At 41.8% G+C, this 18,935-nt stretch overlaps 1 protein-coding gene across 1 annotated transcript in view; it reads left to right on the top strand.

The window, feature by feature from the left end:
- The window catches only part of hpda (4-hydroxyphenylpyruvate dioxygenase a), a 60,458-nt gene that overhangs the window by 20,032 nt on the left and 21,491 nt on the right, over positions 1 to 18,935 (top strand). Inside the window, exons 2-5 of the mRNA XM_041196687.1 lie at positions 5,928 to 5,954; positions 6,053 to 6,115; positions 10,746 to 10,850; positions 15,827 to 15,869. Of these exons, the coding sequence (XP_041052621.1) occupies positions 5,928 to 5,954; positions 6,053 to 6,115; positions 10,746 to 10,850; positions 15,827 to 15,869 (238 nt within the window). The remainder of the gene's footprint in view (positions 1 to 5,927; positions 5,955 to 6,052; positions 6,116 to 10,745; positions 10,851 to 15,826; positions 15,870 to 18,935) is intronic.

Here is an 18,935-nt window from a genome sequence, read left to right as displayed (position 1 = left end):
TACTAAAACAATAGTGCTGGAGAAATTAATGGGACTGAAAGCCAACAAATCCCCAGGACCCAATAATCTACATCTCAGGGTGTAAAGGAGGTGGCCGTGGAAGCAATGGATGCATTGGATGTCATCTTCCAAAATTCTGTAGATTCTGGAACAGTCCCGGCAGATTGGAGCATGGCAAATTTAACCCCACTATTTAAGAAAGGAGGAAGGGAGAAAACAGCGAATTACAGACCAGTTAGCCTAACGTCAGGAGTAGGGAAAATGCTAGAGTCAATTATAAAGGATGCGATAAAAGGACACTTAGAAAATATCAGTGGGATTAGGCAAAGTCAACATGGATTTATGAAAGGGAAATCATGTTTGATAAACCTACTGGAGTTTTTTTGAGGACATAGCTAGCAGAATACACAAGGGAGAACCAATGTATTTGGATTTTCAGAAAGCTTTTGATAAAGTCCCACATAAGAGGTTAATGTGTAAAATTAAAGCACATGGGAAAGGGGGTAATATATTGGCATGGATTGAGAACTGGTTAGCAGACAGGAAACAAGTCTACTATTTGGCACTTTATCAAATGCCTTTTGAGAATCCATGTATACACATCAATGGCATTACTCTCATCAACCCTATCTGTTATTTCATTAAAAAAAGTTAGTTAAACATGATTTTCCCTCAACAAATTGCTTTGCTTAATTAATCCACTTTTGTCCAAGTTTATCCTGAATTACCATTGCTGGAAGCTTTCTCACCACGAAGGTTAAGCTAACTGGTCTATAGTTGCTGGGTTTAACCTTAAGCTATTTTTTGAATAAGGGTATAACATTTACAACTCACCGGTCCTCTGGCACCTGTATCCAAGGAGGATTGGAAAAATATGGCCAGTGCCTTTGCATTTTCCACCCTTACTTCCCTCAGCAGCCTTGGTACAGCTAGCCTTTCTAAAACCTCCAAGTCAATTTTAGCCAATCCTATGACTCAACCTCCTTCTCTTTCAAAATGACTTTGACAGCACCTTCTTCCTTGGTAAAAATAGATGCAAAATATTCATTTAATACCTCAGTCATGCCCACTGCCTCCTTGCATAATTGCCCTTTGTGGTCCTTAACTGGCTCCATTACTCCTTTTACCACACTTTTACTATTTATATGCCCATAGAAAACTTTTGGATTCCCTTTTATCTTAGCTGCCAGTCTCTTTGCATCCTTTCTCCTTGCATCTCATTTATTTTTTCATTTCCCTCTGAACTTTCTATTCAGCCTGGCTCTTGATTTTATTATCCACCTGACATCTGTCATATGCACCCTTTTCCAGCTTCATCTTATTCTCTATCACTTTTATAATCCAGGGAGCTCTGGAATCATTTGTCCTACCTGGCCAATATTTATCCCTCAACCAATATCACTGCTAGAGATTATTTGGTCATTACCTTATTATCATTTATAGTACCTTGCTGTATGCAAATTGACCACTCCATTTCCCTGCATCGAAACAATGACTACACTTCAACAGTACTGTGAAGTACTTTGGGATGTCTTGAGGCTGTTTTTAGATGCAAGTTCTTTCTTTATTCTATTTACAAAGCGACTCCAATGCCTAGCACATTCTGATAACATTGTGGACTAAATATGACATGAGGAGCATCATCACAATGCCCCTTTATTACTGAAGATAACCTTAATCAAACCTTCAGGTTTATATCTAGATTAGGAATGCCTCTATTTGCACACTCACTGACAACTAAGGATGGATGGATTAAATGAAGATCTGAAATTATGACTCTGTGACACAGTGTCGTCTCGCAATGTAATTTGACAGGGTCATACAATTCGTACAAAATTTAAGTTCCAAATCTATTCTACATAATCTTTCTGGCCACACCAGACAAGGGAGGATAAACCGGAGTGAAATTAACATTGAAAATCGGCAGAGGCCTGGGACTGATACTCTTGTTCAGGAGCCTGTATGACATGAGAGAAAGCCTTTTCTGATTATGCAACACACTGATTTATTACTTTTCTGATTACTGAGTAACAAAGCACGGTACAAACTCCAAGAGCATATACCTACTACCACAACCACAAGTGTGACTGAATTCCATTTGGAAATCTGGGGAGGTACAGGGGGTGGATTCACAGCAGCCAGTGAGCGGCAGGGCTGCATTCCAGCCAGATATTTTGCGCATATAAGATTGAGCCAGGTGGATATTTTGTTCTTCTCCAAATTCACGGAGGTGCCTCTATTAACTCTGTTTCATCATGGTAAGTATAGCCCATTGTGATATATTCAATACAAATGTTTTTGTTAAATGAATTGTTTTGGTGGCTGAGTATAGTAGGAAAGATGGCAGAGAGACGCTGTGATGGCACATTTAGGAATACAATTTCACATAGTGTCTCATCAGCTCAAAGGAAATGGTCATTGTCCATTGTCAAATTTAACTTATTCTATGGTAGAATACATTTCAGTCTCTTTTAAAATAGTGTCTCAGAGATTAATTCATTCCCAAAAACAAAGACAGAATGTGGAAAGCAGTAAAAGGATACAGAGATGGACTGGGTGCAATTTTGAAGTCAGTCCCCAAAACAAGCGCTGAGTTAGCAGAGTGGCCACTCCACTCACCCATTTGTTCGGTGAGTGGCCTCAGCTGATTTAAGAGCTGAGCCCATTAATCAACCGCTGGCACACTGCGAGCACCAAATGTGTTTCCTAGTGCAGCTTGCTGGTCTGTGAAGGCAGAAAATCAGCTGGGTCCCACAATGTGCCAGTCAGACAGAGGTGGGGGTTGGAGGAGAGATCCCCTTGAGGGAGGTATTACACAGGCCAGTAGCAGGGTGAGAATTTTTTGGGGAGCTCAGGAAAAGCTTGCTCCCATAAAAATTGCAAGTTCCCTGGGCTGTTTGGAAAGCTTCACCCTTTGTACCTGAGAATTACAATATGGGTTCTCCAACTGACATAGGACCAACAATGCAAATTAAAACAAGCTCCTGCCTGTTGCAGTGGGCAGGCTGTGTATTAATTTACAGACTTGCTTGAAAATAGTATCAGAAATATCTTGGGTATCCAGGCAGCCAAGATACCTCGCCAAGTTAAATCACTTTATCAGGTGAGAAAGTAGCTGCAGCAATTGAAAACCACCTCAAAATTACATTCAGGAATAATTGGATGGAAACAATGTAGGGGATCAGTAAATGGCTATTGTGTCAAATAATTTTTCATGTCAATCTTCACAAATGAAGACAAATTGCATATCCAGTCATTTTAGTTCATAGGTAGACACCATTGAAGCAGGTGTCTGGAAACTTCAGCAAATGCCCACAATGCTCCTGGGCCAGGTGAGATACCACCTGGGTTTCTCAGAATTATAGTGACAAAATAAATTAAATTTCTAACATTTTTAGTGATTCTACAGGGTTTGTACATGACGATAGTGAATGTTATTCTAATGCTCATCTATAATGCTAATCCTAGACAGCATTGCAAGGAGTAAGGGAAATATTCTAGACAGCGTTGCTCAGGGTATAATGGAAAATTTTGGAAAGCATGCACAGTATGAAAAGAGCATTGCACTGAAATCTATTAATGCTCATCTTTAGAATACTGTGGCCATAAAGAGTGAGCAACATGAATTTAGAAACACCTTGTCAAATCTCATAAATCTGCTGAAATTCATTGAGGGTTTAATGAGTGAATGAGAGCTAGCCAGAGGATAATTGATTTGGATATTCAGAAGCTAAATAATAGTGATGATGAATTGTTAAGAAAATTACTCATGGTGAATTTTCACATATCTATATAAATATGTTTTGATACCCCAAATGGTGATCCTTGTCTAGATCACTTGACTAAAATGGCTGCACAAAGATACAAGTTTCCTAAAGTAGCAATGCTGTCCCAATCCCCCACCCTGCCCTCCTACAAATAGCTGATAGCAAGGAGCATATTGAGCTACAGTTTAATGTAGACAGTTAAGTTTTCCTAAGATTTCCTTTATTTATTCAACTTGCACATACAGTGAGGGTTATACAATACTAACGCAGAAACTGGCAGTGGGACTGAAGGCCCTAACAAAATGCTGAACTATATTGCTAAATCAGTAGTATTCAAAGGCCAGAACAAAGGCCAGAATTTTCCGGCCCCAATACAGACAGGACTTGCCACGTGCGAGGCGGCACCCCAGCCAGAAGTTCATTGACTTGCAGCTGGACCAGAAGGTCACAGCGGTGGGCGGGTGCGGAAAATCCCACCGAAAGACATGGCAGAAGTATTTTAATACCAATTAATGAAATGTCAGGCTGATTGAAACACAAAACAGTAAAAGTGTGCTCAATGAAGAAGTGCTATTTTAAACAGGCTAGTGGACATCTGAGATTAGCAAAACCCCACCCCACTGGGATACACAGAAGTGTCTCCCCTAAATGAAGGTAGGAATTATGGAATTGAACTAGACCCAGTGCCACTGGAAGCATAACAAGAAAAGGTCTTATTTTAAGGTAGGCTAGTGAGACCATGGCATTGGGCTTGCCCACCACCACTAGGATATATTAAATGCTTCCTAAATCGAAACACAAGGTCAGCCATGATATTATTGAATGGTGGTGCAGGCTCGAGGGGCCGAATGGTCTACTTCTGTTCCTGTTTCTTATGTTCTTCTTATGTTCCTAAAGCGACACTTAAAGTGTCAATATTTTTAGCAGTTTAGGAACGGTTTGAAGGCTATCCAAAATACCTCTAATGGGTCTTATTTTAGGACACCAGAATACAAAGGTGGGAGTGAGGCACAATGTAAAGGTGTCCATCAATAAAGGCGGAGAAAGAAAATAATTTGGGTGCAATTATCTATCAATTACAAGAGATTTCAATATAAAGGTCTTACAGTTACGAAGGGACAAGACCAAGACTACTAGAATACATCTCAAGGTATTTGATTGGAAGTCAAAACAAACTCATTTAGCCTTTCATAGATTTCTGCTGAGGCCACATTTGTATGCTGCTTTTTACTGGAGAGTGTTCAGAGAAGAGTGACCAGCATGATTCTAGAATTTAGGCCTTGGGGAAAGATTGAATTAGTTTTCAGAAAATATTTTAGGGAGGCATGATTCAGCTCATGAAGAGCAAGAGGCAACTAATGTTGATATGTTGGGTTTTTGACTTGAGCTGTCTGTTTAAAATTACTGAGTACAATTAAAACTAACTAGCCTCAAGCAAGTCAAAATATTAGAAGAAATATCAGTCTATATTTTCTATTCATTCATTGTCAATATTACAGCTACTGTCATACAAAATACAAAAACAAAAAATGCTGGAAAAACTCAGCATCTGTGGAAAGAAAGACAGAGTTAACATTTTGAGCCCATATGACTCTTCTTCAGAGCATATGGACTCGAAACGTTAACTCTGTCTTTGTCTCCACAGATGATGTTAGACCTATTGAGTTTTTCCAGCATTTTTGTTTTTGTTTCAGATTTCCAGCATCTGCAGTGTTTTGCCTTTATGCCACTGTCATACAGAATAGTTTGGAGGGGACTTCCTGAATAATTGATTGTCTCTGAACAGATCAAGGAGAATATGGAAGGACAACAACTGGCTGCAGTCACATAGGCTATCTCTAATGAATGTGATCAGAGTGCTCTCAATGTTGTAAGTGGGATAGAAATGAAACTGAATAGAATCAAAGAGGGAGTGGTGAACAAGGTGATTATGAAGTTGGAGGGCAATGATATGTTGGCATAAAATCACCAACAACTTATACTTCCATAGAGAGACAAGCCATGATGAGAGTCCTGGACCTCCAATCAGATATGTCCATCACAGGTTGCTCTGCAAGGTGACAGCAATATTGTGACAAACTAGTTACCGAATGAAGGGAAATGGAGTGTACCACTCTTACAGTGTAACACACTAAAACATTTTTTTTTCATTTCTTTCAGACATCCTACACTGACAAAGGGGAGAAGGTATTGTCCAACAGCTACTTAAACTTTCAAACAAATCGTTTTTCTGCATTCTTTCTACATTAGAAAAAAGACAATAACTGAAAACTCTTCTGTTACAGCCAGAAAAAGGTCGATTTATCAGCTTTCATCATCTCACATTTTGGGTAGGAAACGCCAAACAGGTGAGATGTGTAGCAAGGAGCACACCCAGGCACAACTAGCTCTGCACTCAACAACAATAACGTGTATTCATGTAAGAACATAGGAACGGGGAAGGCCATTAAGCCTGTCGAGCCTGCTCCGCTATTCAATACGATCATGGCTGATCGAACGCTTCAATGCTTTTTCCCCACACTATCCCCATAACCCTTTGTGTTATTGTTAATCAAAAATCTATCAGTCTCTACCTTAATCATATTCAATGACTGAGCTTCCACACCCCTCTGGGGTAGAGAATTCCAAAGATTGCAACTCTCTGAGTAAAAGCATTTCGCCTCATCTGTGTCCTAAGTGGCTTCCTCCTTATTTTGAAATTATGTCCCCTGGTTCTAGACTCCCCAACCAGGGGAAACATCTTACCTGCATCTACCCTGCTTATTCCTTTAAGTATTTTGTAGGTTTCAATGAGATCATCTCTCATTCTTTGAAACTCTAGAGAATACAGGCCCAGTTTCCCCAATCTCTCTTCATAAGACAGTTCCGCCATTCCCGGAACAAGTCTGGTGAACCTTCATTGCACTCTCTCTATGGCAATAATATCCTTTTTGAGGTAAGGGGACTAAAACTGCACACAGTACTCCAGGTGCGGTCTAACCAAGCTTCTATACAATTGAAGCAAGACTTCACTACTCCTATACTCAAATCCTCTTGCAATAAAGGCTAACATTCCATTCGCCTTCCTAACTGCCTGCTGCACCTGCATGTTAGCTTTCAGTGATGTATGGACAAGGACACCCAGGTCCCTTTGTACATCTATACTTTCTAATCTCTTACCATTTAGGAAATACTTTGCACATCTGTTCCTTCTACCAAAGTGGATAATAACCTCATATTTTTACACATTATATTCCATCTGCCATGTTCTTGCCCACTCACTAAGTTTGTTCAAATCCTCCTGTAGCCGCTTTATGTGTTCCTCACAAAACATATTTCAACCTAGCTTTGTATCATCCACAAACTTGGAAATATTACATTTGGTCCCCACATTCAAATCATTGATATATACTGAGAACAGCTGATCTTTGCAGTTCCCCACTAGTCACAGCCTGCTAACGCGAGAATGACCCGTTTATTTATACTCTCTGTTTGCTGCCTCTTAGCCAATCCTTAATCCAAATGTATCACCCTTAACGTAATAAAGCATCGCATGGCACTTCACTGGAGGGTTATAAAACAAAATATAACACCAAGTCACATAAGGAGATATTAGGGAAAATGATCAAAAACTTGGTCAGAGGTAGGTTTTAACAAGTGTCTTTAAAGAGGAAAGTGAGGTAGAGGGTTAGAGAGGTTTAGGGAGAATTCCAGAGCTTGGTATCTAGGCAACTGAAGGCATGGAGGCATGGCCATCAATAGTTAAAATTGGGGATGTTTAAGAGGTGAGAGTTAGATGACCACAAGTATTTCAGAGAGTTGTAGAGCTGGGGGAGATTGCAGAGATAGAGAGGTGTGAGGCCATGAAGGGATTTGAAAACAAGGTTGAGAATTTTAAAATCAAGTCGTTGCTTAATCAGGAGACAATGTAGGAAAGCAAGCACAGGATGATGGGTGAACATGACTTAATTCAAGTTAGGATATAGGCAGCACAGTTTTGGATCACTACAAGCTTATGGAGGGTAGAATGCGATCAGCTAGGATTGCGTTGATGTAGTCAAATCTAAAGGAAACAAAGGCATGGATGAGGGTTTCAGCAGCAAAATGAGCTGAGGCAGGGGTAAAGTTGGGCAATGTTAGAGGTGGAAAGAAGCGGTGTTAGTGATGGTGCGGCTATGTGATCTACCACATCTGGGTACAGCCATATCTGCAGACAGCAAGATCCATGCAACTAATTTTGCACACGACATACATGTATGCAAAATGTCACACAACCTTCCATTTATTCATAAAATTAAAAACCAGGCTACTTTAAATTTCAGAATGCCATTGATATCTATAGATCTTAGGAATAAACCTAAGGAGAAGATTATATCTAGATACGATGAAAATAATAAAAGAGTTAATATGGGAAAACATATAAGAAGGCTAAGAAAGAAGTAAGGGAAGCAAGGAAAATCATAAAAATGTTGTCAATCAAGAGCTGAGTTTAAGCGATCTTTAAATAAGGAAAGAGGGGTGAATGTATGTGGAAAGGTGAAGGTAGGAAGGGATGTTTCTGGAGCGAAGGTAGGGATGTAAGCTTAAAAGAGATGTCAAAGAAACATTACAAATTCTGGAAACACATATTCAATCTGTCAACACCTGAAAGGCGAAAAAACAAGTTCATATTTCATTTATCAGGTACGTTGGAGAGCTGATACCCAAAAAACAAGTTTGTCTGTGTTTCAGAAGCTGACAGGCCCGTTGAGGATTCTTAGCATTTTCTGTTGTTTTTACCTTTTTGCATGTGTCCTTTCTTTGAGAAAATCTACTGAGCAGCAAAGAAACACAATGCAGGACAACACTAAGGTTTAAAAATGTTGGAGAAAAAGTGGTGTAATTCAAGAATTAGTGGTTAAGTGACAGGATGCTTGGGTTTTCAAATGAAGTTGTTACTCCAGGGTGTTGCTGCCGTCAGAACTTTGCTGCTATGTGGACACGTTTATCAAAATCCATCTGGTTTAAATATTGCAATGAAGTGATAACGACATCAGAAAACTTGAAGATTCTTGTGGACTGGATAGTGCTGCCTGACAATCTGACAAGATTCAGCCCTCCCCCAGAAACTTCACCTGATTCTCTTCCCCTAAAGTGCAGAAATTCAATAGGGTCCTGAACCATGGTTAATCTGACTGTTTCAGTATATAAGTTCATTTACCCTCTGGGTGCTGACATTTCTTTACTTGGAAGCTTATCACGGACAATATGTACACTATGCAAACATGTCAGAGAGCACACAACATTGCAACACCTGTTACAAACCTACCACAACCTCACAATTCTCTTCAACATTGCCAAATTTACAAAGCTTTTGTTTACCATTCCCAATAAAAAGACAAAAGCTGTATCCACATAGCACCTTTCATGTCCCCTGAATGTTCCAACATGCTTTAGAGTCAATGAAATGCTGTTATGTAGACAAACATGCCAGTAAAATTTGCACACAGTAATGTGCCACAATCAGCTATGAGATAAATGACCGTTTTTGGTGGCAATCATTGTGGGATGAACATTGCTCAGGACATCAGAATCTTTCATATCCACCTGAACAGGTAGGGAAGGCTTCAGATTAACATCTCATCTGAAAGATATGTGCTACAATGCAACCTTCCTCCTACTGAGGTGTCAGCTTTGATTATGTGCTCGAGTCTTGGTTTGACCACATATTTGATGAATAGCGGGCTGTCTTGGATTGGCCTGAGAGAACAACACTCCCATAAGTACAGTTAACTGCCGGTGCTATGGAATAGTTTCCAGACCCTGTTTTACTTTCTCCCACTCATATAATTGTTGGTTTTCTAACTCCCAAGATTCTCACTAGTCTCTGTTTGGCCTCCTTCACCTCTAGTTTTTTTAAACCTCAGCAGTGCTTTGGCCCTTAATTTTGTCTTTCCAATTTAATTTTTTAATTAAATTATTAGACATTTTATAAATTCTAGTTAATTTACCAAATGTGAAAGGAATCACATTAAAAAGATCTGACCAACACACACATAATAATTATCAACCCTTTTACCATCAAAGAGCAACAGGACAACACAAGTTACCTCCAACTCAGTACAGCCTATATAAATTAAAGCCAATATAAAGAGATGTCAATGAACAGGCACAAGGACGTATTAGAGTAATAGATCTTAGATTAGATTGTCAGAGAAACAGTTAATATTCAATCAAAGTAGCTCTTCTACAACATGATTTGGTGGTTAGGAATACAGTTATAGGTTGCGAGGATAAGTACTGATGATGATGTCAATACCACATGGAACACAAAGGCTGCTGGGACCAGAGGGATGTAAATTGTAAGGCCAGAATATTCACTCCATCAAAATATTCAGAAGTTGGAAGTGAGTTAAGTACAAAAATCACAAAGTGGTGATAACTATTATTTTTATATGCATTTTGTAAATGCTCTTGGGATATGGGCATCACTAGCAAGGTCAACATTTATTGTCATTTCTAGTTGCCCTTGAGAAAATGGTAGTGAGCCTTCTTCTAGAACCACCTGGGTACATATAGTATAGGTACCCTGCAATGTTGCTAGGGAAGGAATTCCATAATGTTAACTCAGCAACAATGAAGGAATGTTGATATCTTTCCAAGTCAGGATGGTGCATGACCTAGGGGGGAGCTTAGAGGCGATGGTGTTTCTATGCACCCTCCAGCCTTGTCCTTTGAGGTAGTGGGATTTACAGTGCTGATGATATGTAGCAAGGCAAACTAATATACTAAAGCAGCTTTAGGTAGGTTGATTCAGTCATCAGGCTATGCACTGTTATAAGGTGAGTAATTTCCTTTTATATATGTGTTCATAGGGCCAGCTATTGTGGGCAATGTGGAGTGTGAGAATAGGCTCTTATAAATACTGACCTTTTTTGCAATACAACCCAATTTACTGTAACTAACCTATAGAACTAAACCAATGTCAATCACATGGTGCACATTTATCTGTCACTGTAGGCTGCAGCTTATTACTGCGACAAGTTTGGATTTGAGCCTGTGGCATACAAAGGACTGGAGACAGGGTATCGTGAGGTGGTGTCACATGTCGTTAGACAGAATAAGGTAAGGATCAGCTTTTTGAGAGGATGTTACTAAAAGCTGACACTACATCGTACCATCTTGACCTTGAAATTCTGGGATTGAAAAGGCACCAGATCCAGAGATGGAGAAGAGTCTGAAATCAGGGGTGAAACTTGGATCTAGCAGGAATTACCATTTTGCCAATCCTGTTGGAAATTCCAGTGCCTTAGTGAGTGGTCATATTACAATCCAGTGTAAATGTAAGAAATACATCAAAAGGCTATTTCCTTCATTATGTTCTTAGCATTGCTGCACCTATGAATCCCTGGCCTTCTAGGACTATGGAGGGGAGATTCTGAAATTCTCAGTCTGGTTTTGCGGCTCTGTTACATGACTTAGCCCTGGGGCCTACCTGCTATAGAGCTGATCTTCCAGACAACCTTTCTTAGTGGAAACATTTAACTTTATTTACAAGAAAGCAGCAGCAGCAACTACATGTGAGCATCAAACTCCATAGCTAAAGAAGAATTCTCTCGTAGAGATTCCCCGCACTGCTGACACATTGATTTACACAGATCATTTGATCTTACAACACAGGATTATTCTTAAAGCTACAGTCCTACATTTATCCAAACAAAAACTACATTCCTCCTCCTTTAACTTTTCTGTACATTTTGTATTTACAAGGATATTTATCTCATGACATTACAAAATTTACACAGGCCATGAAATTACAAGTTCTGTCTTTCAGGTGGTTTCCTGATCCATGTAGAATGTCGCAGCTCCACAATTTCAGGTTCTTTTGTAGGAAACATTCTCTGGAGCTGCATTAACATCAGGTACCTCAATAGGCATATGCAGTTCAGTGTCTTTGACTCTGACAGAGACATCGGGCATGTCTGTCATTGGTTGAGCAACTTCAATAGGAACCATTGGTTCAGCAATGGATACAGATGGAATAGCATTTTGTTGGGGTATCTCCCTTTTTCTTAAATGATCCACATGCTTACGGGTGATCTGGCCCTCCATTTCCACATGGTACGACAATGATCCAGTCATAGAGTTTACTTTACCAGGTAAGTACTTCGGTCTTCCACCAAAATTCTTTACATATACTGCTTCTCCAACAGTAAACTGTCATTCACGACTATGCAAATTATGAGGCGCTTTTTGGTTCCCTTGACTTTTCTCCACCTTCCCTTCCAAATTGGGAAGTATCAAGCTTAGCCTTGTTCGAAGATGCACCTCATCAGTAACTCTGCAGGTGTTCTTCCTGTCGTAGTGTGGGGAGTTGTTCTGCAGTGAAATAGAAAATGAGCAAATTTGGTCTCCAGCAAATCGCCTGTTAATTTTTGACGGATGGAACAGTGCAGCCTTCATGTGGTTGATACCATTGGGGCTGATGAATCATTGGAACTCAGTGCTCGTGAATGCAGTGCCATTATCTGAGACGACTACCTCTGGCAATCCCTGGATGGCGAAGGTCTGGTGTCGTTTTTCTACAGTAGCACCTGACAAGGGTGGCTTTAACTCATAAACATATAACCACTTGGAATGAGCATCTATAATCAGTAGAAACATGATTCCAAGGAAAGGACCAATGTAATCAATGTGCAATCACAGCCAGGGTTTACCATGCCACTCCATGGGTGTAAAGGGGCTACCACTGGCAACTTTTGCAGCTGCTGACACTGAACTGTGTTTCACCACTATTCAATATCGCCGTCCATGCCCAGACACCAAAGGTAACTTTGTACTATGGTCTTCATTCAGGAGATCCCTGGATGGGTACTGTGTAGCTTTACTAAAAGTGGTTCCCTTCCTTGTGGGGGAACTCCTACCCATGTACCCCATAATAGAATATCATCTTGATTGCTCATCTCGTGTCTTCGGCTTCATCAGAGACTGGTTCCTGTGACCAACCCATGTAACACTTGGTCCCTCATTTGAGAAGGGACTGGATCATGATTCATCCAGTTTCTTATCTGCCTGGCACAGACTGGCAAGGAATCTTGAAAATTCATCACTAAGATGAGTTCCTGTGGAACTGGGACATGTTCATCGTTCTCTTGCAAAAGAAGGCAATTCAGGGCATCGGCATTTGCTATATGAGTCCCTGGTCTATGTACAAAGATGTATTTGTATGCTTCCAAAATCAGGGCCCATCTTTGTTTTCTTGCGGAGGCTATGGGAGGTATAGCCTTTTCTTCACTAAACAGACCCAAAAGTGGTTTGTGGTCTGATATTATTGTGAAATGTCGCCTATGCATGTATTGGTGGAATTTTTTTATACCAAAGATAATCGACAGACCTTCCTTTTCAATCTGAGAATATCTTTTTTCAGCTGTGGTAGGTGTCTTGGGTACATAGCCTACTGGCCTCCTTGTACCGTCATCCATTTTATGAGATAGTACTGCTCCCATCCTCCACAGGAGGATGCATCGCAGGTTAGCACCAATTCACCTGGTCATAATGCACTAACAAATTTGAAGAATGTAAGAGCTGTTTTACTTTCATGAAGGCTTTTTTTTGGGGTTCCTTCCAAAACCAAAGCTGGTTTTTTCTTAGCAGTGATGTAGAAGGGCCAGAACTGTGGATAAATTTAGTAGAAATCACCCATAATAACTTATCATCACTAAAAATGATTTAAGTTCAGAGGTGTTCTTGGGTGCAGGTGCCTCTCTTATTGCTTTAACCTTCTCTTCAACCGGGTGTAACCTTGGGCATCTACCCGGTGGCCCAAATAGATGTCTTTCATTTGCTTGAAAAGTGCATTTTTCCTTCTTCAGGCACACTCCTGCTTCTAAAAATTGTTTCAGGACTTCCTCTAGGTTAGCCAAGTGTTCCTTTTCTGTGAATCCAGTTATCAGTGCATGTTCCAGATAGACCACAACCTAAGTTAGTCCCTGCTGCAAGCTCGCCATTGTCCTCTGAAAAATGGCACAGGCTGAGGAAACACCAAAGGGCAGGTATGTATATTGGTATAACACTTTGTGGGTATTTATGGTTGCAAATTCCTGGGAGGCGTCATCCAGCTCTAGTTGCTGATATACGTGACTCGTGTCAAGCTTTGTGTACATTGTCCCTCCTGCTAGTTTGGCATCGAGGTCTTCAATCTTGAAATGGGTTACCTATCCAGTTTGGCTGCTCTGTTGACCATTAGTTTATAGTCCCCACAGATCTGGATGGTCTGGTCTGGTTTAAGGACAGGGGCTATGGGTGCTGCCCACCCTGAGTAATGAACCGCTTTTATGACACCCAGCCTCTCTAGCCGGTTCAGCTCAGTGTCAGCCTTCTCTCTCAGGGGGCAAGGCAATGGTCTTGCTTTCAAGAAGGTTGCTTCTGGATCCACTAAATCTTGGCCTGTGGGCCTTGGATTTTTCCCCAGTTCATCCTTGAAGATGGTGCCATGATTTTTTAGCACTTCTGGTGGTCCACCTGCTCTCAACTGGAAGATTTTATACCAATTTAATTTAATTTCCTTTAGCCAATCATGCCCTAACAGGCTTGGCCCTTCACTTTATACCACCACCCAATTGGTAGCTGTGCCAATTGATGTCTATAATGAACAGTTGCTCTGGTGATATCTTTTACTTGGATTTCTTCGCCTGTGTATGTTTTCAACATGGCAGATGTTTGTTCCAAATTTAATTGTTGATCGCCTTTATTTAAATATCTGAAAGTGTGTTCTCCTATTACAGTGGTAGAAGCACCTGTGTCTATTTACATTTTTAATGGTTTACCATTCACTTGCGCTGCAACAAATATTGGTTCTGTCTTCCCAACTTTCATGTTGAATAATGAATAAATATCAGAATTGGTTGTTTCTGGTTCTTCTGCCTATTGACTTTACTGGACCTCGTTTGTTGTTTGGAAGCCTGTTTAATTATCACTTTGCGCTGTCTCATTACGTGTTCACTTCTGTGCCAATCACCAGAAGACTGATTGTTTCCACCTTGATGAAAATTATTTTTTGATTTAGTTGCTAAACTGTTTCCTCTCATTTTTTTGGTTAACGGAGGCTGTTTCCCACTTCGTGGCGGAGTCCCGGCTTTTTGCACCACTTTTGGCTGACTGTTCCCACCTAACTAAGAGAACAGTGCCATTTTGCACCCCTTGAATTGCTTGTGAATCCTTTACAGCACTTTCCATCGCCAGCATTATTTCTAACGCTTTAAAATCAAGATTCCCTTCAGCCAGCAATCTTTGTTGAATAGTGTCTTCCTGCACGCCACATTCCATTAGTGGTTTTAACTTTACCACGTAGGTAGCAATTGTCTCCCCCGGGGTCAATTCCGTGAATTGAACCTGAACCTCTGCAGGTTGAAAATGTCCCTTAATGAGGTCCACTATTTACAGAAAGTCTTTGAATCTGGGGCACTGGGGGCCATCAAGTTTCAAATTAAACCATAGGTCTTGTTCCCACAAATACTCAGGAGAATCGTTCTCTTTTCCTGCCCTGCGATTTTGTTGGCTTGAAAGTAGAACACAAGACATTCTATAGCCTGTGTCTGTGGCCAAATGTCTGTGGCTGGCTCAGAAGGATTGATTATGCCAAACTGTGGCATTTCGTATGAATATATCTTCTTTTATTTTTAATGAATGTAGATACACACAATTGCTGCGCGAGGTACAATACCAAATCTGATTTATCCTTATCGCCAGTTTGTTATAGAGTTGGTCTTCCAGGCAACAGCAGCAACTACATGTGTGCATCAAACTCCATAACTAAAGAAGAACTCTTAAGAAGTGGTTCCCTGCGCTGCTAACGCATTGGTTTACACAGGTCATGTAATCTTACAACACAGGATTATTCTTAATGCTACAGTCCTATGTTTATCCAAACTATAATTATTACACTATCTGATTAGGCCCTCCAGTTATGTTACCTGAGCTAGGCCTCTACGCCTTGCTTTAACTATTATAGTCCTGTTTCTATGAGCCTTTCTGTTGCTCAGAACTTTTAGAACTTGAGGAAATTCAATTCCAAATTTGATCCTGTAATTTTTTTTCAACAGATTTTCTTTGTTTTCCAGTCAGCACTGAATCCTGGTGAGAAGGGTGAGTGTTATATTTGGGGTCGGTTTAATATTGGAAATTACGTGGGTTAAACAGTTCCTGTAAAGAGCTATTAAATATGATATAGATGAAACTTAAAAACCTGACAATAAAGACTTTGCTCGCTGTTGATTTCAGGGCAATGGGCCCTTTGCTGTTTTGTTGGCTTACATTCTATACTAGCAGAGTGTTAATAGTACTGGTGAGCTGGGGTACAGCTTGTAATAATAGTATTGGTGAAATAGACTACCAACTGTATTAATAGCACTGGTGACATCAACTACATCCTGTGTTAGTAGTATTGGTGAGATGAACTAGCCTGTGCTAGTTCAGTGACATCTAAGCTATGATATAGCCTGTTTAAAGGTGGTGATGTTTTGGGGTATAATGTTGGTGAGCTCAGATATAGCCATGTTGTCACAATGTTGGTAAATTGAGGTACACCCTGTGGAGGTACATTGTTGGTATTTGGGTATGCCCTGTGGAGGTACATTGTTGGTGTTTGGGTATGCCCTGTGGATGTACATTGTTGGTGTTTGGGTATGCCCTGTGAAGGTACATTGTTGATGTTTGCGTATGCCCTGTGGAGGTACATTGTTAGTGTTGGGGCATGCCCTGTGAAGGAACATTGTTGGTGTTTGGGTAGTTTCAGTGGTGGGTACAGCCTCTATTGATACAACACTGACAATCGCAGTTTTGTGAAACAGGGCTACTTTTATGTATCCAGGAGGAAACCATAATACCAGTAATATGAACTGAACATTGGCCTAGAACACTGTAGATCCAGTTCTGTAATTATATTACCTGTATGTGCAACTTCCCATTGCAAGTGGAGAATTGTGGAATTACACCTAGTTGCCAAACTGTGAATGAACATGGTCCATTTAAATTCTCACTAGATTATGGGCGGAATCATCCCAGATTTTCACAAAGTGTGGTGGTGGGTGGGAAAAAGGATGTTTTATTCGCCGGCCACAGTGGTAGGTTTTTGTGTCATATCATCCCGTTCCCGGCGTGTCCCACCTCATTAGCAATGCATGCCCGGGAAACACGCTGGATCACTGGTGGGGCGGCCTCTGATTCATCCGCTCCACCATCACCTCAGGCTGTCAGTAATCCAGGTGCCAGAATTAAAGAGCGCCCCTGCACAGAGCTAGCTCTCTCTCTAAGAGATCAGAGCTGTTGCAAAGTCATGGCTGCCAAAGGGAGGAAACATGCTGGCCCCAAACTTAGTGACGCCTCCCTCGAGCACCTATTGGATGCTGTGGAGGCCACCGTAAAGTCCTTCACCCCCGCTATGGGCGTGGACTAGCAAGCAAGGTTACCCATCCAGCATGGGAGGCGATGGCAGCAGTGGACAGTGCCAATGCCCTGCAAAAGGGGACAGCCACCCAGTGATGAAAGAGAATGAATGACCTCTTCCATTCTGCCAGGGTAAGTCACTCTTCTCATCACACTCCACTCACATGCTCACAATCCCATCACACATCCACAGGAATCTCACTCACTGCCAGTTCAAGGGCCATCACCATTTGCTCTCTCACAGATATTTTCATCTGCCCTATGGATCATGTCCTCATACCATCCATGGCACCACTCACCACTCACACATGCCAGGCATCCTTCTCATCTGACCTGGCAGGCATCCTGCTTATAATCTCTCCATCATGCAAGACAACCTGGCACACAGCAAAAAGAAGAAGGTGGAGGAATATCTGACTTCAAGGTCCTCACAGACTTAGAAAATAGAGTCATCCAGCTGGCCGGCGACAATCTGGACCATTCCTGTGCTGACAGCAAGGTCGGCAGTGCTCAATCAAGTGAGGATCCAGCAGTGCAGCATCCATCAGACAACAATGCTGTGAGTGAGTTCCTCTGTTCCGTAGTCCCCTGCCATGTACTAATTATCTCTCCTTGCTTTCGCAGAACATCTGGGAAGAAACCGAAGGAGTCCATTACCCAGGTCTTCGACTCAAGCCCCAAAGACACCTAGAAAGAAGGGTCTGATGACACCCTAATTGAAGACTCATCACAGTGCTCACTCACACCGTCCACCAGTGCAGAGACACACACCTTGGTGGGACATAGTTCTAGAGTAGCCTCGAGGCCACAATCTGGTGAGCGCTGTCTGATCCATAGCAGGTGGCAGCAGGGACTTCCCAGGTTTCTGACATTCAGGGGACTGCTGGAGGCCAGAAATCTGCTGAGTCCGAGTCAGATGATGAGCCTCTGCACTCGGTCATATCCCAATTGCTGAAGCTGCAAAGACAAGCTTGGGAACATTGGGAAGGGGTGTCCGCTGCACTCCTCAGATTGCAAGGCATGATCAAGGAGTCCGTCCACATTCAGTCTGAGGTGATAGTGCTGGCATGCCAACGCACCGAGCTCAATGCTGATAGGATGGTGGCCACCTTGGAGACTATGGTCCAGGACATCGGCCCTGCACTGCTGCGCATGTTCAACTCCATCATGGATGCCATAGCTGGCTCCAACAGTGTCAATGCGAGAGGGGTGCAGGACAGCTTGATTTCACTCCAGCTTCCCCTTCTCCTCAAAGAGTTAGCGAGGGGCCCTTGGGCACCCAGAGGGAGGAGGATCAGCAGATGCACGTCCCAGGGCCATCCAAATCCCCTCCTCCTGTGACCCCAGCAGCTCCAGTTCCACAGGCCAAGGAGGGTATCACTGCCACACAACAAGACCCAAAAGCAGGCTGGGACCCTCCAGGTCTCAGCCCTCCAAAGGATGCCCACCAAGGGGATTGCAGACAGGGCATAGCAGTCAGCAGGCTGCCTCCACCTTTGCTGTGGATTTGGGGGAGCACCAAGAAGTAGCTGCAGGGTTAGGAATGTTAAGAAGATGTAGCTGCACAGCCTAGGCATGGGTATTAATCACTTATAGATAATGTTCACTATTGTAAATAAACTCCCAAGAATGTCTCCTTGCCTGTGGCTCTTTGTTATGATAAGCAGTGTTCATGTTATTCAGTGGTGAAACCTTGGTTCCTGCACAAGATAAAAGGCGGGTGTCTCACTCCAGGGCCTCTTCCCCGTGCTGTGTGCAGCCTTCAGA

This window comes from Carcharodon carcharias, chromosome 10 (genome assembly GCF_017639515.1).
Source record: "Carcharodon carcharias isolate sCarCar2 chromosome 10, sCarCar2.pri, whole genome shotgun sequence".
NCBI lineage: Eukaryota > Metazoa > Chordata > Chondrichthyes > Lamniformes > Lamnidae > Carcharodon > Carcharodon carcharias.
Note: the sequence above shows the minus strand (reverse complement) of the source record. Positions and strands in the feature narration are given on the sequence as shown.